At 38.8% G+C, this 25,695-nt stretch overlaps 1 protein-coding gene across 1 annotated transcript in view; it reads left to right on the plus strand.

Moving 5' to 3' along the window:
• TMEM132B (transmembrane protein 132B) overlaps positions 1-25,695 on the plus strand; it is a 254,690-nt gene that overhangs the window by 192,547 nt on the left and 36,448 nt on the right. Inside the window, exon 5 of the mRNA XM_042805547.1 lies at positions 18,354-18,497. Coding sequence (XP_042661481.1) covers positions 18,354-18,497 — 144 coding nt within the window. The remainder of the gene's footprint in view (positions 1-18,353; positions 18,498-25,695) is intronic.

A 25,695-nucleotide genomic window follows, 5' to 3' on the forward strand; every position in this document is an offset into this window, starting at 1 on the left:
CAAATTGTAGCATTCACAAAGGTTCACATTTATCAGTTATTTTCAGTTGTAAATTTGCCATTTAAAATTTAGAATTAGTTATTGATTATAGGTTGCATAAGTTGTTTTCTTAATTACATAACTTACATAACAAAATGAGCTGCAAACTGGTTGGTTTGGTTTTCGGTTTGTTTGGTTGATTTGGGTTTTTTTTGGTAGGAGCACTTTTGTGTTGTTGCTAGTTACATGATTATCTGTTCAAGAAAAAAATGAACAACAATCCCAATGGTCTCCATAGTTTATATCTCATAATGTGAATTTCAAACTACAAGTTAAAATAGCATTGTTTGGTGGAATACTATTCAGGTTAAGAATTCACAGAAAATAATTCTGATAAATGAGTACATTTTCAAGTTTTCCATGGTCATGATCAATTCTCAAAGAGGAAAAGGAATGCAAAATTAATCAAATAAATTATTCATTATATTCACTCAGCTATAGCTAACAGTGAATTGTCTAGACAGTAATTACTAATTTTTAACCTATGCATGTTCGCATAACACTATTGTGTGAATAGCTTCACTGTACAGCGGCTTGAGATAATAGTAATGGATGTAAGTCAACTAGCAGGTGATTTTAATTGGGAAATTATATTGGATTTTTCTATTGACCTTCCATAAAACATTACATAAATATTGAATCTTCTTAATGTTTTTCTCCAGTTGAATATATAGGCACACAGTGTTCTGTGCTAATTTGATCAGTGGATAAGCAAACATTTTTTTTTTTTAATTCTGCTGTAAAATTCTCTAGAAAAACATTAAATTCATAATACAGCAAGAATCTACAAGGAGTCTGATGCAATAACATTTTCCATTTCTGTGATGATTTTCCACTAACTAGTTTGTATGGCTCCTTAAGGATGGTTCACGTTTATCTGTTCCAGTTTACTGGTGTGCTGTAATGCACTCCAGGGGGTGTAAGGAACAGAAACCTTAGTCCTTCCCCTTCATTGCTATGGCAAAAAAATCGAGACTTTGGGGGGATTCCCTTCGTTTCCTAGGCAATGCAAAACCTCTGCAGTGACGGATCTCACCTCCTGCTTAGTTACCAGCTGCCTGGGGGGACGTGGTTGCTGGGATTTGTGAGGTGGAAGCTGGTGCTTCAAAGGGGACCTCGGAACAGTTTCACAAGAAGATGCCCGGCCACAGCTGCTGGCAAGGTCCTGCAGGCCTGGCAGCACTCAGCAAAACCGAATATCAGTTTTGTGGGTGTGACAGTGAAGAAAAGAGGTTTTTCTATTCCTTTGACTCTTTTGCAGAAATCTCTGTTACTATTACAGTTAATTAAAGAAGAGCGAGACTGAAAATAAACCAGAAAATCATAATCTCGGATGGATTTGTTACTAAAACAAGTGCCCTGTGGACTAATTACAAGTTAGTAATTTTGTGGTGCTTAACTGCTCTGAGTTGATCAGAAACTGGCATTTATGAAACTCTTCCAGTTCACTTAGGGTAACTTGCCTTAAGAGAAAAATTGCAGGAAACCCACACAAACGAGTGGAAATGATGCAGAAACTAGGACATTGTAAAAGAATATTTGCATAAAATTTTGGGTTTGTGTATGTCAGTTTAAACTACATCCTTCGGGGTATGATTTATAGAGAGGTGCATTAAAAACTAACCACGTGTAGCTCCCATTAACCCTAATACATGCTCTGATTCTGACTTCCTGTGTGCTTAATGTTATCTTAATGCAATTTGATTTGATATTTAATTGCAGTAATTTAATTAATGATTCTGTAAATAAAAAGGCTAAGTTGTGCCCTCCTACACACACTGATATGCACAGCAAGCAGCTCTAGTGGCTCCTGCGAGACTTAAAATTATGTGTCTTAAAGAAGAATTTAACCCTAAGGATGTATGATAAAATGCCCAAATCCCAGAATAACATTGTAATGGTGTTTGCACTGGAAATGTTACAGTATTAGTTCAAGCTTACAGGAGAGTAGCATTTAAAAACCAAACCTACAGATTTCTCCCTAATACTTGTTGACAGGATAGGTCACAGAATTGCTTCCTTGTATAACAGGATTCTATTTAAAATAGTTTGCAAAGACTTAGTTATTAATAAAACTCTTCTTAATTGGATAACCTGCTATTAAAATTGTTACAGAATCCTATTGGCTTAATGGGTTACTTACAAGCCAGAGTTTATACGTGTTTATAACCCTTCTACTGATGTACCTATAACCTTCTCTAACACATGCTACTCATGTCTGTTGCACACTTAAAATGCCTATTAAATATTGATTAGTCTCCCTCATAAGCCATTTATAAATAGAAGCATGTAATGTATATTGAACCTAAACTCATTAAGACTACATGGTGTGCAAGTTAATAGTAGCAATCTTGAAAAGTTAGGGAGTGCATGAATTAAGGGAATTATATTCATAAACTATTTTCTTAGTACAAGATATCAGAGCTCCCATTGAATCTACTTCCCATAGCATCTACTGAAGATTTTGCTCTTTCTAAAAATCTGTTTATAAGCAGAAGGTGACACAATGTAACTTCAGATCTACCAGGTAAGCTGAATTATTTTTGCATGTTTTTTAGGATAGAGTGGAGGTGTGTAAACTACAGCTCCAAATATTTATGCAAAGGAGGAGAAGCATCATGTGTTCAAATATGGAAGAGATCCAGGGTCCCTGGTGTTGCTGTTGTTAAATGCCTAGGTATTCTGCTGATGTTAATGGAATTCTACTGTATTCTTTATATAATAAATCTCAGACAGCTGTTTCTAAATCAGCCCCTAAACTGAACCAAATTCAGCATAAGTAGTGTCCCACTTCAGCATAATTTCCTGCTGTTAAGTTTAGAGGTAAATCACATTTATGTCGCTTCAAATCCATACCTGGTATAAATGAAATCTGAGTAAGAATCCTTGCCTGAATTTGCCTTGCCCTGAACTTGCGTTGCCATTTAACTTAGTACTGTTTCAAATACCCCTAATATGTACTTTAAAAGTAGGTTTTATTTTGGAAATGGCACTTGACCCCTAAGGATAGACCGGAATTGTGTGTACCACCATCCTGTTATGATTAACAGGATATTTAGATAGGCAAGAGCAAACTCTGGTCCAAAGTCTGATCTACTCTGAAAATATTCAAAACAATGTGGGAATGACAAGTACAAAACCCCCAGGCAGTAAATGGCAATCAGCAGGCCTTTTTGTTATGTAAAGGAAAAAAAATCAGATAGATGGAAACAACAATAAACCAACAATGATTCAAAGTGCTTTCTTTCAAAACATCTCTTGCAATTTCCAGCTGCCTCCCTCCTTTGTCACATCTCACTTCTCAGATAAACAGCAGAATTGGTAAGAGTCTTACTTTGCCTTTGCAGTTTTCACTCATTACTCAGTGTCTGTACCTGACCCCCAGCTCTTAAATGTCCAACAATTAAACGACTTCCAAAGAGGATTACAATGAGAATCAGAGGGTATAAATGTGATTTAGCATGGAGTGCTGAGCATGACAAATCATTTTTGTGCCTAGCCCTTACTTCTTCTGAAATGAGTTTCATTTAGAAACACGGAACAGATTCAGCCATGTTCCATGGCCAAGCGTCAGATGCAGATGTGCAAATTCCGCAGATCAGCTCTTGCAAGACTTACTGAGGCTGGAATACCTTTACTTAAGACCAAAGTGCCACCATTTTTGCCAGCTTCTTAGTCTTGGAAGGAAATAGAGACATGCATGCATGAACCAACCTCCCAGGTTATTTCTTTCTCTTTGGAAGAGCTTGACTGAAAGCATTGTGTTGTGGAAGGAAAGCACAAGGACATTGGGTGGTGGACTCAGGATTCCTTATTTCTGTGACTAGAAGAGACAGGAGATCTTGATGCAAAAACTTTCTAAAACATATGGTCTAAGTGTACAATGGAAGGGAAGAATTTCCTGGGTGAGTTACTCTGAGAAGTTTGTTTTAGGCTTTCACTACTACAGAAACTGGCTAGTGTTTCATTGATAAATGAAGAAATCTCTCGCACCAGAAAACAGTAGTAATAGCATGCATGTGTGTGTTTGCATGTGTCTGTGTACTGAGTTGCCTTGGAAACAAGGGGAGAAAGCAGCATGAACCAGGACATGCTTTCCATTTAAGGAACAGTTGTGCTATTGTAAAACTATGTACAAAAATAATCAAATTAATTCATCCATTCAGTAAGCATCTTGCTATGGACAGCAGTGTGCATCATGAGTATGTGGATTCCATGTAAAAATGACAGAAAGCTACTTGAGTTTGGTTTTGAGCATATGTTGAACAAATGAGTTAACACGGGTGATGTTGCTAATAATGTGAAAAAAAAAAGTATGCAAATGATAAAAAAAAAAAAAATTGGCAATGCTCCAGGTGTACATTAAAGTTACTAAGATATGCAGTAGACCTAGAGTATTCACATTGCAAAACAAAGCAGACCATTTTATCTTACATATAAGCACAGCTGTTTCAGCATATTGGCCTCAAAGACAGTATGTTGAAACATCTGTCCAAGAGTTTTGGAGGTTAATCTACTCAATTAATCATTGTGTATTTTTTTCAATTTATAATAATGTTTGTACCGTTCCTTGTGGGCATGTGAACAAAATACTAAATATAAAGTTCTAGTCATCAGTGAAATGCATATCAGAAAACTTTGTGTGAGAAGAAAATTTGTCTTCAAACTGACACTGTGTTTTGGAGAGATAAACATGCTGTCAATACAGAAGCCGATCTCAGCAAATTATGGTGGGTTTTTAAACATAAATTTCAGGGGAGAATCACTACCAAGATTGGTCTGTGACACAGAAAGCCTGAACTTTTGCATGGAATTCTGTGAAATAAGTGAATAAGGACATTCTCTGTTGGCTGGCGTTTCCAAGTCATCTAGGATCTTCTGCCTTGAGTAACCTGCAAGCTGTAATGTCATGCGGTCTAAATCAAAACTCTTCAGGATGCAGCCTGGAAGTGCAAAACAGCTAAACCATTCTGGTCTCCGACAAATAGCCGAGGGCTGTCTGCGTGGAGATTGCACGGCAACCTGAGTTGTCTCGCTCTGGTGCATTTGGATGTGTGATGCTCAGGACCGGGAGCAGAGCTGCACGGTGCTTTCCTCATTGCCCACGCAAGAGCCTCTTGGAGCAGCTGGAAGTCGCGCGTCAGCCCCCTTCCTGTGGTGCTGCAGAGGCGAGAACAAGAGAGATGACATACAATTAACAAAGGTGTGGTGGTTGCAATTGTGAAAAATAATCTTCAGTGAGACTTTGCCCTGGAGAGAGATCTGTTCTCAGGTGTGTTGTGCTCTGAAAATCACGCACACATGGAAAGGCTACTTGCTCCCACCTCATCTGAATTAATTTTGCAACATTTTATGAATGAAGTCCTAGAACCTAGCACATTTTCTGCATATTCACTGCCTTCAAATTGCAGACAGCCACTGTCAGAAAAATCCTCTGGCAATCCATTTTACCAGAAATAGATAAAATCTAAACATCATTTCCAACCTTTCTAAATATCACTGCACATGCAAAAATAGCAAAATCTTTATATATCATATCCCAGTCCACCTTTCATGTCAATGTTTTTTTTTTAATCAAATGTAGGGCTTCTGGCTTTGTTTTCCCCAAGAGACCATACAGAATAAGTGGGAAGAGTTGCCATAAAAGTTGGTGAAATACAGACTAGAGCAGCTACACACAGCTATGTTGAATGTGTTCCAAAGTCTTTTCCTCTGCACTAATTTTCCCAGATTCCAGGTTTATTCCCCTTTGGACTGAATAGAAATGCATGCTGGAATGAGGCTTTTTAGATTGAAACTCTGTTTATGAGATTCTTGGCCAAGAAAAAAGAAGACAAAAAAACCCCAACAAAACAAACCAGAAATGCTGCTGCAGAGGAGGAAGCTGCTGCAAGCTATGGCTGCCTGGAGACAGCGCTGTCAGATGGCTGCCTCGTGAAATGCTTCTGCTTAACATGTACGAGGTTGATTCTGTGTCAGGCTGTTGCTTTTTCTCAGCCTGATCAGTGACACAGCCCAGCACTACCTGGCCAGGAGACTTGCGCGTCATCTTTTCCACTCCTGTCACAACTTGTCATTAAGAAGAAGTAAGGTTGCAGTTTTCTTCTGGGTTATTCTCTGAAATAGCTTTTGTCAGATTGCATTGGATATGCGTACCAGGAAAACCCAAAGCTAAATCAACTACAACTTGCACAGTTGCCTTCATTAGTAAAGAGGAGGAAAAACAGCATTAAAATGCCAGATACTGCTGTATTTCAGATAGCGTAACCTGTGGGCAGTTAGTTAAATGTCAATGTCATTTAACAAAAATGAAAAACAAATAGAAAGGTATGTTTGATGTAGTTGTTGTGGTCCTGTGACTTTAGAAGTTGAGCATCGGTTGACCACTTTGTGTCATATTGGCCATGAAATGAACAAACATTTTTCCATCAAAACTAACCTGCAGTAAAGGCAGAGAATGTGGAGTGAAATGCTTTTTCTTACAAGGTACTTTCTGGCAACAATTCTTGGGCTTTTGGAAGATGAAGCTGCATCATAGCAAATGAACAAAGACATACTGAAACACAGTTTTTGTTTCAAGGTCCAGTTTATCCTTTTTCAGATCATTCCCATCACCTAGAAACTTTGCAAATTCAGTAGTGTAAATGAGATACTTTACTCACTATATTCTTGCTAATTTCTTCATGTGGACTTTCTTGTTCCCAGACCCCCAGGTTCAGCTTTTGTAGGTGAATACACTCACCTAGGTTTTGCATTCATATCTTCATGGCATGGATTTAAGCATAAACATGCTTCAATTGTGAAACGACCATTGATTTTATTCCTAAGGTGTTGCCCATCAAAAACCTGCGAAGAGCCTGTTGTGGCTGTGCTGAGACGGTGTGGGAAGTGGTGCAGCGCTTGGAAGAGATGTTCTGTCTCTGGGTCCACAGTTCACCATGAGGTCTCAACACGTGCAGAACTGAACTTCCTTTGCTATGTTGTTGTTTGTATTCTTATGAAGTAGATGTAAAATTTTAGTGGTGTTTGAATGAGAGAGTTTATAATTTGATTTATGCAAAACTCTTCCTTTTTGGAGTAAACCTTTGAAAACAAATTGTGGGAAGTACGGGCCCACATCTGTGCCACGTGAGCACTTTTCAACCACTGAGGAGGTGAGATGTCATCAGGGAGGGAGAATGTGGCTGAATGCTTCCAAGGTATAAGAAAGGAAGGGAAAAAGCCAAATTATAAGAAGTGGAAGGTGAGGAATGGATGGTCTTTTCTGTGTGGTAAATGTATAGGGGACCTTTCAACCTAAAGCACTTTTGAGCTGGAAATACATTTATGAAGGTCTTCAGGTACAACACTTTTTCCTTCTTTGTCAATCCTTCTCTAAAATTATGTGTCAAAATGCCAGAGAACCTTATCTTTTCTTAAGATATGTCTTCTGTAAAAAGCATTTTCCCTGGTATTCATCTGTCCATTTAGCAGGAGCAATGACTATGCAACAAGAGGACCCCATCAGCTGCAGTACAGGGAAGAATATGGCATTAGACCTGGCCTTCTTCCCTCCTTACAACCGTAAACAATTTGAAATCGGTACTGTAAAAGAAGAAATAAATGTATTATCTTTTGGAAATCTGCCCATTTTTAGAGGAAAATTAAAGAATGAATGGTTAACACAGCCAATTTTAAGGAAGATAAATTTCCTTAATGGAGGCAAATAGCAAATATTCATTCCATTTAAATAGTCCGGTGGTGATGATCTATTTTCTCCTTGCAACTGAGTCAGGCTGTGTAATTGTATGTCTCACATTAGGTAAAATGGCAGCAAATGGGAGATGTTTTCCTTCATCAAGATCGTTCTTGTAGATGAGTTCTTCAACATGAATTGGGTAATTCTCTTTTTCCTGTCTTGCTGTACCTAGTTTATCTTTCTGGAAAATCAGTATTTTTCCCATTACTCATAATGTAACAGGTTCTAAAGAAATAGATTGTATGAATTTGAATAGTGTCTTAATGACTTCTAAAGGCTAATTATGAACGTAATACTTTGGAAGCAAAGATAGAAGTCTTCTTTTCATTTTCCTTCTGTCCTTAAGTGAATTTTGTTGAGATGGAAAACCAAGTCAGCTACTACTTCATGTAGTTTACAAACAGTTTAAAACTAAAAGTTTTAAAACTACGTTGGAGTCCCTGCTTGGACTGAGTTTGGTGCTGAGGGGTAAGGACAAAGAACCATTGTTAAAATTCTTTATCAAAGAAACATGCTATGATTTTGAAATATACTTGCTTTCATAGAATAATATGTAGAGGACCTTTGACTGTTTACAGAATGCTTCTATCAAAACCCAGTAATACTCTCACTTTCTATTCCTGAGAAATACTAAAGTCGTCCCCCTTGTCTGCCATTGTCTTGCCCCATTTCAAACCACTTATGAGAAGACATTGGAAGCTCTCTCAAAGTGGAATCTTTTGCAATAGTTTTATATTAGAAAGTATTCTATGATTTTTCTCTTGAGTGCATTCAGCTGTCTGTGGCATTAGAGTATATGCTAATATGCCATCATCATTTTCCACATCAGAAAGGTGACAAGTAATACAGTATTTCTTTTTTTTCCTTGCATCTGTTATTGGTTGCTTTATTTGTAGCCCTCTATATTTCTTTACAGTCACTGATACTTGTTTTGCTGCACAGCTGAATTTCAGTTAACCAACTAGTAAATCAACTGTTTGAGATGTTGCATGCTCAGCATTTCCTTGTTATGCAAAAAGGCCGTTTAGTAGGAAAGATGTGGGAACTGGTATTTAAACTGTACAGAACCAGCAGCCTGAAGACAGCAAGTTTGAGGATAACCTTTCAGAAAAAGCACGGACCTAGGGCATTTGGAATATGAATTCAGTTTCTTGATCAGTCACTGGCCTGGTTGGATATTTTCTGTCTCAGTTATTTTAGCTCTATAATGAAGATAGCTATCCTGTTGTCCTTGGCAGAGCTGAGAACTGTTTTTGAAGTGTTGTAGAAAGACAAGATACTATAACGATTAATTTAAATAAGTCATTCAATATGTAATTTTTAGAACAGATGAAAGAGAGACAGGGGAAAAGATGAAAAATTAAATAGTTTGATCCTGATTTCACAGGACTTTTACATTTGTGTAACTTAATGGTCTTTATTATAATTACTCCCTCTTGCACTAGCCTAGTTGAGAGCAGAATCCAGTTAGTCTGGTTTGTTTTTTTTTTTTTTTTTTTGCTTACAGGTTCTTAAAACATTCTTTAGTTTGAGGGACTATATCTCCTAAAAGCTGATGGACTCTGGAAAAATACTGATGTTCTGAAAGCAGTGGCTCCACTTCTGAAACATGAATGATATTGTCCTAGTCTGCAGGAAATAAATATACTGCACAGGAGTTCACTGAGAAATTCAATCATGAAAACAAAAAAGGGATTTCATTCTGAACTTGAATGAAAAAGAGGTTGTTCTTTATAAAAGTTGAGCAAAAAAAGAAATAATTGGACATAGGGGCATGTCAGAATAAGGCAGTGCTTCTGAACAGGTACAAGGTGAACAGGCTGAAAAATTGAAGAACAAAATTCAAGCTAAGAAGAAGCAGGGGAAGGAAGAAAAGAACCTCTAGTAGTCCTTAGATCAGTCAGAAGATTCTCAAAAGCTCACCTCAAATAAATCAATAAATATTCTTATTTGAAAAAAAGTAATAATTTTGAATTTTACCTTTTTTCAAAAGAAAATATTCTCAAAGGTGTCCTTTTTATGCTTTTTAATTTTTGTCAAGAAACTTTTTTTTTTCCTCCTTGTCAAAAAAGTTTCCAGGCAGTTCTAAACACAGGCAGGAGATATCTTCTGTAGTATTTAAGTAGAAAGTAAATGTTGAAGGCTTGAAAGGCAACACTTCGTTCAAGTGGAGTGGCAGTGCAAGGATGGGCAGCGTACAGTCAATGGATGCTCCCAAAATCAGTGAATAAAACTGCGTGTGCAAAGATAGAAAAGGCTGGTGCCTGGACTGGCTACAGATATGTTGTCCTGCTTTTTATTTTCACTGCATCAAATACAGCAGTAGGCAGCTTTATGAAGTGAAATAGATAAAAGGCATGGCTGTATCATCTGTGGAGTCCATGTCACTGTAGGAAACGGTGGTGTAAAAATTGTTAGGTGTACCTTTAGCTCTTACGAGTAAAGAAGCTAACAGTAATGTATAGGTACTGATCTTTTATAATTATGAAAGAAGAAGGGGGGTAGAGTTTCTTTCCCCTGACTCTAGACAGCAAGTCTAAACTAGACATCTGAGCCCTTTATTAGGCAATGGAGAGAGATAAAAATTCCACCGTGTCACTTATGCTGTCCTAAGACATGTGCCTAAGACAGGAACTGCCAGAGAATGACTCACTCGCCGCAGGCACTTTGAGGGGAGCATGGCCTTTCTGAGAGAGAGCAGGCAGTGGGAAATAGTCTGCTTCCAAAGCGTTTGCTGCTGAAAAGCCAGTACTGCAGTGTGTGTGTGTGTATGCTTCACATCTGAGAGCAGTCAAATGCAAGCCCATGAAATTACTTAAATAGGTAAAATAAGTAAGTACAGCAGTCTGGTCCTGACAGATAAGACAGACCATCTTCAAGAAAAAAGAAATATATTTATTTGGGTAAGGCATGGGTCTTTCCTGTCAGATCCGTGTTCTTCAGAAAGTTATGCCCTCCTTTTTGCTGGATGATGACTGTGAGCATCTAGTAGATCTCTATTCCATTTTAAACTCCATAATGCACTTCTCAAATATAGTTAATAAGTATATGCATCTAGCTCTGTCCAGAAAATACAGTTCTTTATTGAATTTACTCAGTACATTATGAGCTTTGGACTTATACCAGTGTTTGAACTATGCTGAAGGAGAAGAAATAAAATCCAGTTCTTCTGAACCCCCTGTCTAGCAAATGTTAGACATCTGTCTTCTGTCAGGGGATTTCAGAGGACTTTGCATGATCTCGCAGTTGCTTTCCCCTGTATCCTTTTTCTCCTCATAAATAGGTATTCTTAAGCCGTAGCTGCTCTGTGACTGGCTTAACGAAGCAAGTCACCGTGTCCGAAGCAGAAAGAGAACCCCTATTCCTTCTGTGAGAGGATGCTCCTGCAGGATGTTGGGAAGTCGTGTAGACATGCTGTAATTAATTTGTGCATTCTTCTATAGCATTAAACAGCTGTTATTACAGAAGGACATGGATTTCTGCCCAGGTAGCACTCATGGTAGAAGATGAGCACACAGATTGCGGCAGTAAACTCATGTGATACGCAACCTTATGTTTCAGTGTCTGTAGTTTTGCACTTGTGAAACTGAAGCCTTTTCAAGCCAGTGAGTTGCCAGCTCTCCTATTGCACCAGTGGCATAAAATTTCCCCCAGAAAACCCTTCTTCCAGCACGCTTCAAAAGAAATTGTGATGACTAGGAAAGGAATTAGAGGTGTCTGAAAGAAATTCTTCACAATGGCCATCCATCAATGTTGTTAAATATTATTAAGCCTGTGGGACAAAGATACCATCAGAAAATTCTGTCTTTGACTACTGTTGGTAACTCAAGTGAATACAATAGTTATGTTCCATAAACTAGGCATAGCATGGCCTCCCTAGATTTTTCTATGGAAAAAGCAATGCCTTTGTGGAGTGTTTATATTATTATTTCATGACATTTGAAATCTATCATTAGTGTATCTGTTTGTACTGAGGCTCGTGTCATTGCTCTTGAGTAGACAGCTCTACCCATTTTGTATCCTCTTGATTTCAGGGGGATATTGTTTGATTTCAGTTGGAGATGACCCACAGTTTAATTAAGTCAGAATGTGATTTTGTTTTTCTGGAATAAAAAGGGAAAAAAAAACCCCGAACTTTAAATGAACTATGAAATTCTAAAAAAGCTTAAAAATGGTTACCAATCACTTACTATTGAGAAGAACTCGCACAAGTCTGTCTGTTGAATGTTCAGATACTATACAGATCACTAAATTTAGTGTGAAATCCAGTGTGAATGACTGGCAGAATTTGCCATACTTTCAGGCTGACTTTAGGTCCTGTATTTCTTGGTGTACCAAAAGGTCCTGAAACACAAACTGGGAGCTCTTGGTGTCTGTTCTCTGTGCACACAACTAAAACCAGATGTGTGGTAGTTGTTCTCCAGCTGTAAGAATTCTCCATTCCTTCTACTTCAGGTATGCACTTCAGAGCAACGATGTCATGGTGTATAACACAGCAGGTCTGGAGAATAAACTCTACTGGGATATAATGGGCTGAAGTGAAATAGCATGAGCCAGGTCTCAGGAAAGGTCTTTTGCTCATGCAGAATGCACTGATACTTAGCTGAGACAGTGGAGACTGCCTGACAGGTTGCAATTACTTCTGCCAAGTGTACCAGGCTGCGTTCTGAACCTTTGCTTAATGGGGGCAGATCTGTTCTGAGTTATAAAAAATAAAATAAAACTGCCTTGGGTCATAGATATGACAGTATCTGTGCTTCTAATCAGGTTTCACCTTTAGCAGCAGGTTTTGCTTATTCATCCTACATAAACCTCAAAATGAGCTGAATTTCCTTCATAAAAAGACATGGAAATGGAATAAATCTCAGCTTTAGTTTCCATGAACTCCCAAGACAGAATTACCACTCCAGCTGATCGTGTGTGCCAGGTACACTCTGCTAAGATAAGAGCTTCCTTCTGTGGCAAAAAGACAAGTTACAAAATCAGATTCCACTTTGGAGTCTCTCTATCGTGCTTTTTCTGTGCTATACCAAGTTCGTATTACAGCACACACTAATATACATCTAGAATAATATTCAATTAGGCTAATAGTTGCTGCTTACATTGTTGTGTAAGAATCAGTGATTAAGAGCTTCTCTGTATGGTTCAATCTACATTCACTAATTTTTCATGCAGAATGTATGCACCTGCCTCTTCTTCCTTTGGGATCCCTATATGAAATAAGGCTATTATCCAGGTAAATAAAAGAGATAAAGGATGACCTTTAACTTTGACATGATAGCCTGTACTATTTGTGATTTGCCATCTGTCATAACCAATCACTCCTAATAACGATATGCTGGATAAGAAGCTGAAATGAGGAGACAGCCGGAGACAGAGGAAGGTTGGAGGGGAGTGGGAATGACCTTCTAGCAACGCGCATGCTTGTCGGGGCAGGAGGAATCATGTGTGGTTACACTTTAGGTCTCACTCTGACACCTGAAAACTTGGTAAGGAGTTGATTCCACAAGTGCCTCCACTGAAATGATGGTTGTGGAATAAGGAATTAGCCTTTGTTCGGCCCTTTATTAGGATTCACAATGTAACTCATTTCACATGCAGTCTCTGCAGATGAGGCAAATTCTGGGCAGGCAGGATTTCCAGTTCAGCCCACAAATAACAACTGATCAGCCATCTGCCAAAGCAGCTAGCCGCAGTCCTGCTAGCATTACTGTGGGGTCTGGCTCCTTGGCATGAAGTGGACTGACTATATGAATGTGGGGAGGAAAAAGGGTCAAAGAACAATGTGAGCTCTTTGCAAGATTGTTTATGTTTTCTAATGTTGCATAAACACATAATCCCAGTTGTTCATTCTCACTACTGGATGACAAAATGGTGTATTTTACCTGATATAACAGTGGAAAATATAAATAGCTTTCTAGCAACCAGGCTTTATTAATATGTATTGGAAACCTAAAATGGTATTCAGCTATGAGGGGGAAAAAGTACAGAATTGCTTTGAATTATAATAATTTCAGCAAAGCATCTAATTTATATGTTAAGCTTGCTTAATGGACTTATATTGCCTTGCTCTTTGATCTGAAGAAAAAGGTGGTGAATAATTTATCAAATAAAAAATCTCTCCTAGCCCAGCCCACACGTCACAATCTGCCCTATAATTTACATTTTTTAAGAGATGCCGTTTCCAGGCAGGAGAACTGGTTCCTAAAGATTCCTTCTAATATTACAAATGTATTTTTGTGAGGTACACTCTGGGGAAAAAATAATAAGGAAGGAATGCAATTCTGCAGACAAATGTTTCAGCTCTATGCCTTCTTCACTAAAGACAGTCATTTCAACTAAATGCCAAAAGGCATTTAGCTGTAGCATTTGTCAGTGGAACAGGGTTGGCTTTAGGTTTCCCTCCTGATTTACAATTGAGTGTTTATTGGGTTTACTGTACTGTAGCATGTTTTGTTAACCTCTAAAAACATATCCAGCTTGTGCATTAATCACAGGGATGATATCTGTCATGGTAAACTGAGTTGGTGTGGGGCTTTTCTGCTCTGCCAGACTTCATGGGAAGGATGCTGGCTGCCCCCGGTGGGCAGGAAAGATGCGCTGGCGGCGTAGGGCTGGGGTAACCTGTGTCCAGCTCCTGGCTCCTGAGATGCTTTCTTGTCAGGTGCATAATTGATTTCTCCATGTCTTTATTTTTCAACCAGAAAAGAGGGGAAAAACTGTGTCGTGTCAGGTCACAGTAGCTGGGTGAGCTGCCATAGAGTCACATGCCTAAGGAGGATTTAGGTTGGTGTGGTGGTGTTTAAAGCTTCATTATTGGAAACTTTGTGCCTGGAGTTCCTCAATTGGTTTGTGTCTACCTATTGCAGTTATTCCTTGGGAATCCCTCCTTCTGGTCACATGTAGGTAACAGCAGTGCAGGTAATCACAGCTCTATCATGACTCCTGACATGTCTCCCATTCACATTTCCCCCCCCGCCCTTTGTCCAAAGCAGGGAGTTGTCAAACATTTACTATGGCTGTGCACAGGGTTTATTCATATTTAAATAAAGCCATTATCCTGGCCTTGAGTTTCAGTAGTTTTCTGCTCTTTCTCTTGAGTATTTCTCTCAGTAGTGCCATCTAATCAGCTTTAGGTTTTAATTAAACAGCTGTCATTTGCTTCCTAGTTCTGTTGCGACCTGATGTTGTATTAAATTTTAATTTAGCCTAGGCTGGATAAGAAGTAGATTCCTTCAGACAACAAAGAAACACTATTAGCAGGTTACAGTTGTAATTAAGAAGAGCCCTGCTGAAGTGCTAATGCATTCAGGTACAGAGAAGGAGTTGGAGATAAACACGTAATTATTATTCAGGGATAGAGCCTGCAATATGAATGTGTAGCTTCCACCCAGGCTGCTTGAATTGGAGGTTTTGGTCAAGATCTGGCAGCCAAAACCCTCAACAAAATAAATAGGAAGAGATTCCCAGTTTTTTACCTGGGACTTTGTAGTGTCAGGAGTTGCAGGTTTGTGCTGGTGGTCTCTATGTGTTGTTCCAGATGTTTTACTGATGCTGTGCCATGCGGGAGGACCTACCCATGTAAATCAACATTATTACCCTTCTCTTCTCTACATATCAGATGCTGTTAGTGATAACCAGCACAGGTGTCTTAAATTCAATAACACTTTTTTTCTGCAGTAAACCCTACCATGGAAATAGAACCCAAACCTAACAGAATTTAGATGAAATGCTATTACTTGTTGAAGATGCACTGAAAAAAAAAAAAAAAAAAGTCTGTTTATAAATCTAATGGACAGTCAATTAGTTCAGTTCTGCCTTCATATTTCTTCCTCAGAAGAAATGTATTTTTTCAGTCTATAAATAGCCAGCTCTTAAAAAGGTCTTTACACAGCCTATTATACTTGTGTAACACTTGATCCAGGCATCAGGCATCTGAAATATTGATTTATATGGTAGAATTACTTACCAGTGAAGTATAGCTTTTTTGAAGCAGCACTAGCTAATTAGCACAGTGGGTACCTGTACACGCTGGGAAGGAGGCACTGTTCAGGACAGTGCTTGTGTAATGTATTTCAGAGCACCCACAAATAGTGGGTTTGCTAGGCGTCGCTTTTAAGATCTTTTCTCTCATGCTCATCTTCACAGTGAGTTTACAAAAGGAATGCAAATGTCTTTATAAACTTTGCATTATCCTTCAGAGCATCAAAGTCTGACTTCAGCTTGGTAGCTAAGCAGCACCTAGAGTTAAAAGGAGGCTTAGAGGTTTTGTTTATCCTTTGTCGCAGGAGGGTCAACATGAGAGTGTTACAAGGAATGGGACAAAAAACAAAGAAGAAATTAGTTCAGGCTCATTGAAACCTGGTTCCAAGTCCACTGAAGTCAAAAGAAGCCTTTCATCTGTGACTCAGTAGGGCTTTGGATCAGACTGTAATTGCATACAACTGCTGCCTGCCCCTGACATGTCAGGGTTACATAGCTGTGCTAACAGAGAGTGGGTTTGGAAGTAAAACTGGTCGCATGTTTGTTGTTTGTGACCTTGGCAAAACCAGTTTCCCCTGATGCACTGAAGAAGACAGTCTGTTGTTAAATGGCGTAGAAATAGCATACTGGCAAATGGCTTCTTGGGAGAGTTTTGACACAGGACCACCATGTCTTCATCATATATCTGGCATATGTCTATATTGGATTGATGGCTTAGGATTTATGGGATATTTGCTGCTGGTTTAGGGAAAGCTACCTCTACTTGGACATACTTGTGGATGAAGCACCCTCAGTTTCTCTTTGTCTGTCTTACGCTTCTTTATGCCTGAGGTGCATCTAATTGTTTTCTTTCACCTGGCAGTGAATTTTCTTAGATTTGTTCAAATCTCAGTCTTTGTAAAGGTTTTGCAGTTGTTCTTTCACACTTTGACTTTTGTCACATACTTCTCTCTTTCCCAGTGTCCCTCCCTCATGGATGGCAGCTGGTTATAAATGAGCCCATTCAGCATAAACAAAAACTAGACAGTCATTTACTGTGTAAAACATCTGGTTTGCGCCTTGCAGAGAACACAACAAAGACAGTATATTTATTTCATGATGTATTATTCAGAAAACCATCTCTATTCAGGACAGCACTTAAATGCTTAAATCAAATTGAAGTCTAAGTGTCAAGTTGAGCACGTACTTTTAGTGCTGTTCTGAACAGAAATGGACTCAAGTACATGCTTAAATGCTTTTCTGGAACATGACTGCCCATAAAGCTCTAGTAGACTATATTAGTTAGCTGGCACTAGTGTTATTAGTACTTCAACTCATTTAATTCCGGGTGCTTTTTGTAGAAGTTTCTGAATATTGATTAATAATACATCTTAGTTGCAAGTATTTATTGGTCTTCTCCAGCTTTCCTTAGCTTGTGGTCAATGCCCATTATTTTCTATCAATCTAGCTAGCAGACAGAAGCAAATGATAGTGAATATATCTCCCTATGCAAGCTGCCATCAAATTTTTCACTAAAATCCATTTCTTCTTCCACCAATTCTAATAATGGAATTTAAAGTTAGATTAGTTTGAAGCAACTTTTTTTTTTTTTCGTCCAACTGGCAAGCAATTAGTTTTATTGAAGTTGAAAAATGAAAAGCAGATTGATTCAAAGCAGTATTTCCTATTGCAGGCTTTTCGAGAAGGCCGAACTGAATCTCTATGAAAGCACAGATCATTCCTTGCCCCGCTTGTGTGTCAAGTTTTGGGCCCGCAGTAAGAGCTGCTAAAGCCGAGATGAGCGGCTCTGTAGGCCTTTGGAGGCTGTTCCCCTCCAGTCTGCAAACCTGCTTACGCAAGGCAGGGACCTCTGTAGCAACTCATTTGAAGTAATCAGTCAAACTGCAGCCATACTGAGACACAGAGGAAGGCTGTGTTAATGGAGTCATTAGAGTGCCAGCACTGTGAATTCATCAGGAATAGAGATAAATGTGGTAAAGCATCTGTAGGTGGGATTTTGATGGGGAAATATTTAAAAAATTATGTATGGATGGCATTGCTTAACTAATAATACCCTACCTACCTCATGCATAGTTTCTCTCATCATGTATTTATGTCCCAAAAAGGGAAAATGGTCAACTTGCAACACTGTTAACTGGAACAGTAAGGAAGAAATGCTGTTATTGTAATGCTTGCTAATCACCTCCCAAATCACTGTCATGATTTGTGGCAAAGGGGTTGGAAGAGTCACCGACACCCTCTGGAGATAGTACCTGAATGGCATGGTGGTTCTACCAAGCTGCAGATGTGCCTTTGTATGTAATTTTTTTACAGATTTCATTGCCATTGCAGTCAGACCTGTAAATGGGCTCAAAAAGAGTAAATCTCTATATTTGTCAAAACCAGAAGCTGATGGTCCAGATACAACTTTTGACTTAGAAAGCTGTTCAACCATTGACTGCAGGGAGCTTGAAGGGATTGTGCAAGGAAGGGTTTCTCCTCTGTTCCTGTCCCTGTCAGAGACAGGGTTTTGGTTCATCAGACTGACGCTGCAGCATTCCCATAGTTTTATGCTGCTCTGATGCCCACCCCTCGTTTGTGTGTGTGCATACAGGACACGGAAGTCCTTAACACGGCCATTCTGACGGGCAAAACAGTGTCTGTTCCAGTCAAGGTTGTTGCTGTGGAGGAGGATGGGTCCGTGGTCGATGTTTCAGACTCCACTGAGTGCAAATCAGCTGATGAAGACGTCATAAAGGTAAGGCCACCTGCATGATGTGGAGAACGGAATTTTCATCTTTTTCTCCTCCGCCATATTGGGACCTAGCCTACATTTGGGATTTTACATCAACCAGTTGTTTTATAGTCATGGCTGTTTATGTGGTCACAGGTTGTTTCCACTGTACGATGAGAGTGGTCTCCAGAGGTTATGCAGGGTTAACACCTTTCCATAGACAGATGTGGAGCGATTTGTGCTGGTGTGTTCCATACGGGAGAGAGGGCCAGGGATGCTGAAAGAGCAGTCCTTTGCTGGCCAGCCAGTGCTGATGTGAAAGAACTTGTTGTCTGATACATCACACTTGGGAAAAGTCAACTCCCCACACAGGGTTCTTTGTTCTTGTGTGGCTTTGCTGCATCCATCGCTTAATAGTAACAATGCGGGATATTGTAACCGTGTACCAGCAAGGCTTCCTACATGCTTCTGACAGCATCTCCTGCTTTCCAGTCAGGAATTTCTTATAAATAAAGATGTATAACTGTACCAAAATCTGGAGGAGCATAACAGAGAATAGAAAATAACAACCATATCACAAAAATTCTTAAAACAAGATCTGGAAGCTTTTAAACTATTGTGGTTTGGTTTTTGTTGTTTTGTTTTGTTTGGTTGGTTGGTTGGTTTTTTTACATAATACGTTCAACTGGTTCTCCCTCCCTGACATTGAGATGAAAATAGCATTAATGTGACTTTATCAAGACACTGACTGCATGACTTCTGACACTATTGCATGGCTTTCAGCTTTTAGCTCATTATTATTTTTAGGCATAAAAGCTATCAATTGTGTCATGTGTGATTGTATTCCAGACCTGAGCACTTCTTTAAATTCTCTTCAGATTGCATTTGAAACCCACATTCTATACCTGTGTACTTTTAACCTATTATTATAACCTCTTTGTAGGTAAAACTGCAAAGGTCCTAACAGATAGCTTATACTTTGTCAGATAAATGTTCATGTTCTTTAGCTGGCTAAAGACTTGCACACAGAAAAGTTATTTATTTTGAAGATGATATGTTGGAACAAAAAATTCACCTTTTGATGACTCTGAATAAGCTTGTTACAAATTTTTGGAATAAATTACATCTTCTAAAGCAAACAAAATTTCATTGTATTTTAGGTCCAGCAACAAAGAAATTCCTTTGCAGTTAAAGAGCTTATGGAGCAACTGTACTTTTTGTAGATATTTCCTCTTTCTGAGACCTATAGGTGGGTGAAAGATAACATCCATTTGATCCTAGGTAGCTATAGAAAAGGCAAGATGGGTTTGGGCAAAAGCCTTAGGGAACCTCTGCTTCCTTCCAAATTTTTTCATTAAGATTTACCTCCATTTAACATGAAGGCAAATAATTCATAAATAAGATTCAAATTATTGGGTAGAGGCATGCGTGCCATTGTGTCCTCAGAGAAGTTGATAGTTTGGGAATTAGTTATGCAATAACGATACCTAGCACTTTTCAGACCTCAAAGAATTTTGCAAAGGACATGGGTGTAATATTTCCTTTTTATGGAAGTAACTGTTCCAATGTTTAGCCTCAGCCAGTGATGGAATAGGTCTCTCGAGTCTCTAGCCTGTGTTCCAGCTTCTGTATTTTCCCTTATATATCATATGGGGGGAAAAATAATTACGTTTTCTTTTTCTGGAAACCAAATTTCCTTGAAAGTCCTTACCAGAAGAAACATGAACAAATATCTTTAGGACTAACTTAATTGTCAGAGGAACAGACTCTCTTGATAAATTTTGCTATTCTTTTTTTGCTGTGTACCATATGGCTATTATCTGATTAGTGGCTATTATTTATCAGTTGATAAATATGAACAACAAATTGTTCATATTATAAACTCAAGCAGCAAGTTATATATCATCAACATAGTGCTGAAACTGTAAGTTTTTGCACTTCAGAAAACCAGATCCAGATCTAAAAGATGGTGTATATAGACTTTTGTTTCTATTAATTGAGTTTCTAGTATTTCTAGGACTTGCTATAGTTAGAGAATACTGGACTGAACCACATAGGAAAAGATCAGGAAAAAGACTCCCATTCCTCTTCCACTAATAAAGTTAGTAACTGTAGATGTTAGAGAGACGTTGTATTTCAAAACACTGCCTGTCTAAAGTCCATTTAGTTCAATCAGCACTTGTCCCTTTGAATATGGATATGGTTGTCAAAGCTGGGCATGAAGTTGTTCTGGTTCCCAAATTTAAAAGGCCCACTGAAGCTGGCAGCTAAATAAGGCTTGACATGACCTCTGTGATCAGAGACAAGATTTCCAGTTGCAATTGTGGATTTATACACTTCAAGAAAGCAGAGCTCTTGCCCTTTGACCATCTTTTTTGCTTTTTCAAAACAGATTGTATGTCTAGGTGGAATTAGGTCTGCTCCAAAGCACCTTCAAGCTGATGAGTGTCCTCCCATTCCTTTCAGTGATGTGGATAGAGCAGACCAAAACACAGACCAAAATTCTGCACAGATTTCACAATACTTGCACTACAGTTCCCAGGTTGTTTGGGTAGTAAATAAGTTGGTATAATTCAGGTCTTCATTTGACTGCTCTGTGAGATTATTTGTGTATCAAATCACTGACAGAAGAGAATGATTCTGGGACTCTTTCCCAGATATGGTACCTGATTCTCTAATATAGTGACTTAGTGAACAAAACGAAGAGGTCTGAATGCAGTCTTCACTGAGTTCATCTTGCCTCATCCTGGTGATATAAAATGGGAGTAATGTTATTTTTGTGAAAATTGCAGCATATACTTATAATGGATTTCAGTTACAAATTACTGAGAGGTGCTCTCAGCCTGGATGCTGTTCAGGCATAATTTTTTAACTGGAAATATATGTATTGGTTGCAAGATTGAATCCATAACGATTAATTAGCTGAGTTACAATTTAGTACAGGGTTTATGTGCCTATATTTTTTTCAGCAAAATGCATATTCTTTTTACAAGCCCCTTTGGTAAAGTCAATATTGACTTTGCTTCCAAATTTGTGTTGCCTTTTCTATGTAGGTTGTACTGCTAACCCTCTAATAGGAGTTGTTGGGCATTTTGGATGTAATTGCCTAATCTTAAGCTTCTTTTCACTGTTAATTCTGCCTTTATTGTTTCTTTGTAATTGGAGAGATATTCATATTCTTTTGGGCAGAACAGAGTGTGTTTCATTCTTAACCTTTCATTTCTATTTAATAGCTAATGGTTTAATAGACAATTAATGAGACAATTCTTTGATCACTGCTGTAACACCATTATTTTCAATTAAGACACAATAAATTGAAGCTAGTTTAAATAAAAACAGATTTTGGCCCAGGCTATTATGTATTTATACAAAACATGCTTCTCTGGGCAGCTACCTAGATATCACGTTGATATAAATACTACTCTGAGATGATCAACTAGATAGATGATGTACAAGTGATTTATTTGTAGGCAAGAGATATGAATTTTTCCTCTTCTAAGTCATATATTCCCTCAGCCTAACAGCTTAATAGCTTCCCAGCAAGACAATATTTCAGTCCACATTTTTCAAAGCCTACCTAATTAGTGGTAAATATAATGAAACACACCTAATACTTTTCGACCTTGCATTTTCCAACCTTAGCATGACTTGATTCTCAAAGGAGTCTCACAGGTAAACTTGCTCAATTCAGCTACAATCCCTGGTCCCTACAATTGCTGATCCCTACAGTTGGACATAGGTTGTAATACTGACCAACCATTTAAACTTGAACTGATGACCCTCTAAAATGTTTTGATAGAAGCATTGCTGTAAGTCAGTCAAACTCTTATGCTTATTCCATTATTGAAAAAGAACATTTAATACTGTTGGCATTTGAAGGAAAAGATTGGCTTTATTATTAAGGCACTGGAATGCTTCTCAGCATTAATTTCCATATCTCTTGCTGATTTCTTGTGCGACTGTGGGTAAATCACTCATTCCCCTTGGAATCTCGCTTCCTTATCTGCAAACAGGGTGGAGAAATACATCCTTTTCCCAGCCTCAGCCTGACTTGTGTAGTTTCTGAAGCTACAGTTGAATCTGAATGGACAAAATCCTTATCTCCACTGGAGTCTCATTAACTTTAGTGGACTTCTGCCACAGACTCACTTGAAAGACTTCTCTCCCAGTATTCTGATTTTCCTGCAAACCACAGCTAGATAGCATTGTGAAGCTGTAAAGAAAGAAGTGGTGGAAACTTGATAGAATTTATGCATTAATTATTCAGCTGCTCTGGTGATGGGCGACACACTAAGAGGTAAAGGAGCTGTAGGCATGGTGGTGTGAACCTTTATGTATGCTGAACCACGGGACCTCAGTCTTCACTGGTGGGGCAAAAAAAAAGCCTTGAAAAAGATTAAAGCACTTGTACCACAGCAAGGACCTCCTTTGCTCATCTATCCTGCCAGGAAATATAAGCACCGCTGACATTTTGGAGGCCTGTTACGGTGGGTTTCACTTGCTCCCCACTGGCCTTTGAGCCATAGGTAGAAGGAAATAAAGACCAAGATCAGTGACAGAGGGAACACCTTGAGATGGTTTATTACAGAGGGGAGTCTAACCTGAGGGTCTTTGGCACAGTCGATCTCTACAGCTGCTTAGGAGCTCCAAGCAAGGTCTATGCACTCCTTTTTCCTCCCTGTAAAAGTGCCTTTAGAAGCCTGAACCATAGTAATTTCACATGAAGAAAAATTCTGAAAACATTGTAGTTATGTGGTAGTCATAAACATCACCCACGAAGCAGCATCCAGTGAGGAAATTATAATGAGGACAGCTTCTTAGTCCAAATGTTTATCTCAGTAGTGTACAAATGAAAGGGAGACAGCTGCCCAATTAATTCATTCTTAGATTAGTCATATTTTCATGTCCTTTGGAAGTTATGCAGAAATTGACTGATGGTTCAAATTAATCTCTGCAGTAATTCAAATGGCTTCCATGGAATTACACCATGGACTAATTTAGCCTAATTTTTTTGTAACAGAAAGGGCCCTCAATTGAACAGAAGGGAGTCAGAGAGCCTCATCCTGCCTGTTTCTGCCCACATGTAAAGTGCAATACAAACAGGCTCAATCCACCCAGGCAGAGGCATACATTAAGAAAAATGGTGCTTCAATAATATACTATGAACTCCATCTGTGTGAGAATGCACTTTTCTTGTTAGCTTGCTAGAGGAAAGTACTTCAGTGAATTATTTTTCACCTTTTCATAATTTCCTGTCTAATTATAATGAAAGTAAAATTCAAACCATGCCTACCTCTTACTTTTCTAATACAAACCTTATCTTGAACTCTCCATAATTTATGTTAAAACAATAGAAGACCTAATTTTCCTAGCAGCAGCCAGCTAGGCTTTATCTAGTGTACAGTAAAAATAGCGTAAGAAAGGCAGGAAAGGCAATAGCTGAAATAGATTGAATCTGAGGAAGGTTCTTTCCTCTTCCAGACAAAAAGCAGATGAGCAACTGAGAACCATATTCAGCAACCCTGGGCACTGTGATCTCTAACCCCAGCACAGTAACTGCGAGAGAGAACCACGGGAGAAAAAAAAACCTAGGGAAAGGGAAGAAGAATATCACACTTCTCCAATTTAGATTATACTGAATTTTTGGAAACTGTTCCTTGCTGCAGACTCACAGCACATTCTTAGGACAATTTACAGAAAGAAGCGCCTGCCTGGAGTTGTTAAATGCAACTATTTATGCAGGAGCTCCGAAAACAAAGCCAGAGCTTGTAATTTGCAAGTTCTGCAGCTGCTTCGCCATTAAAGTATGTGATCAAGAATGTAATGTACTTGTACATAAAGTGGAGATAATCTTATTTCTCCTCCTATCATATTTTTGAGCACCTATCACTACATTACCCAAAAGTTTTATTTTGTGGTCACCCGTGCAGAAATTAGCTCACTCCAGGAGACCAAACTCTTTCTGGAAGCAGTGAAAATACTCTCTACTTGTTTATATGATGGATTTACTTTGGTGCCAGTTGGTTTATTACACAATTCATTTTGAGCTAGATCTTATTTTTTAAGTGATTTTTTTCTCCAGTGCTGCTGAATGGTTCAAGATTGACAGCCCTGGAGGCTTAACCACTCTGTTTTGCCCCAGAACAGGGGACAGGCTGGGGCTGTGGCAGGCAGCTGTTCAGCTAGAAAGCTTTTGAAGTGCGAATGTTTAATTTGGTGAGTCCGTCTTCCTGTCCATACTGTCCTTATAATCTCACCTGATTAGTGCCAGTGAGTCAGTATCATCAGCTCCATGAAATCAGCTGTTAACAGCCCCAAGTCACTGTCAGCTTCATCTCCATCCATCTTTGGGAGCTGGGAGGGAACGGACTCTGCAGTCCATTACAAAGCCCCTGAAATAACTCCCCGATGCCTGGCAGAGGCGAGAGGTTTACGGCAGTGAAGCATTCCTCAGCTGAACAGAAGGATTACCCTGGAGGTGAGGATCCTGTGTGGGACTGATGAGTTCTGGGTTACCCCCCTGCTTTACTCCAGACCTCCTCTGTGAAGCTGCTGGTCTCTGACTCAGGATGATAAGGATACTCCCAGGCCAGTAGGATTTATTGGCAAGAAACCTGTTGAAGACTGTGCATCTTGTCTTTTGTATCTGTAGATAGCTGTGCCTAAGTCAGAGCAATAATTAAATATCATTGAGCTGCTTGCAATTCATCAAACTTATAATTAGAGTTTCTTATATTTTCTGGTTATTTTGGCCAAAAATCCCACCCTCTTTGCCCCCATATGAAGTTCGTCTTTATGAGTCATAAGAGATAGGCAGGAGAGTACGGCAGATCTCTCTACAATATGTCGACTGTTGAATTAAGGATTTTGATTTTTGTTGAAATATCAGAGGTTCTGACATTCAGGTCAGCAGATTCTGCTAATTAGTTTTCTAGCTAGACAAAGTATGATCAGAAAACAGTAACATAGCCACCTACTGCATATTAAAGATTTATCTTAAAAACCACTCTGGTTACACAGCAACAGGTTGAAATCTATATTGTTTTACGATTGTGCCAAGATAAAACTTTGGGTCTAGAATCATATTTGCACACAAAACAGCTCCATGTGTAGCAATAACGATGCCAATGAGGCAATCTCACAAAATCACATATTGAAGAATTAATATTCTGTACACAGTACACATTATACGCAGTTTATAGCAAAATATATGTGTGTATCT

Source organism: Tyto alba, unplaced genomic scaffold, assembly GCF_018691265.1.
Source record: "Tyto alba isolate M040663 unplaced genomic scaffold, T.alba_DEE_v4.0 Super-Scaffold_44, whole genome shotgun sequence".
Classification (NCBI taxonomy): domain Eukaryota; kingdom Metazoa; phylum Chordata; class Aves; order Strigiformes; family Tytonidae; genus Tyto; species Tyto alba.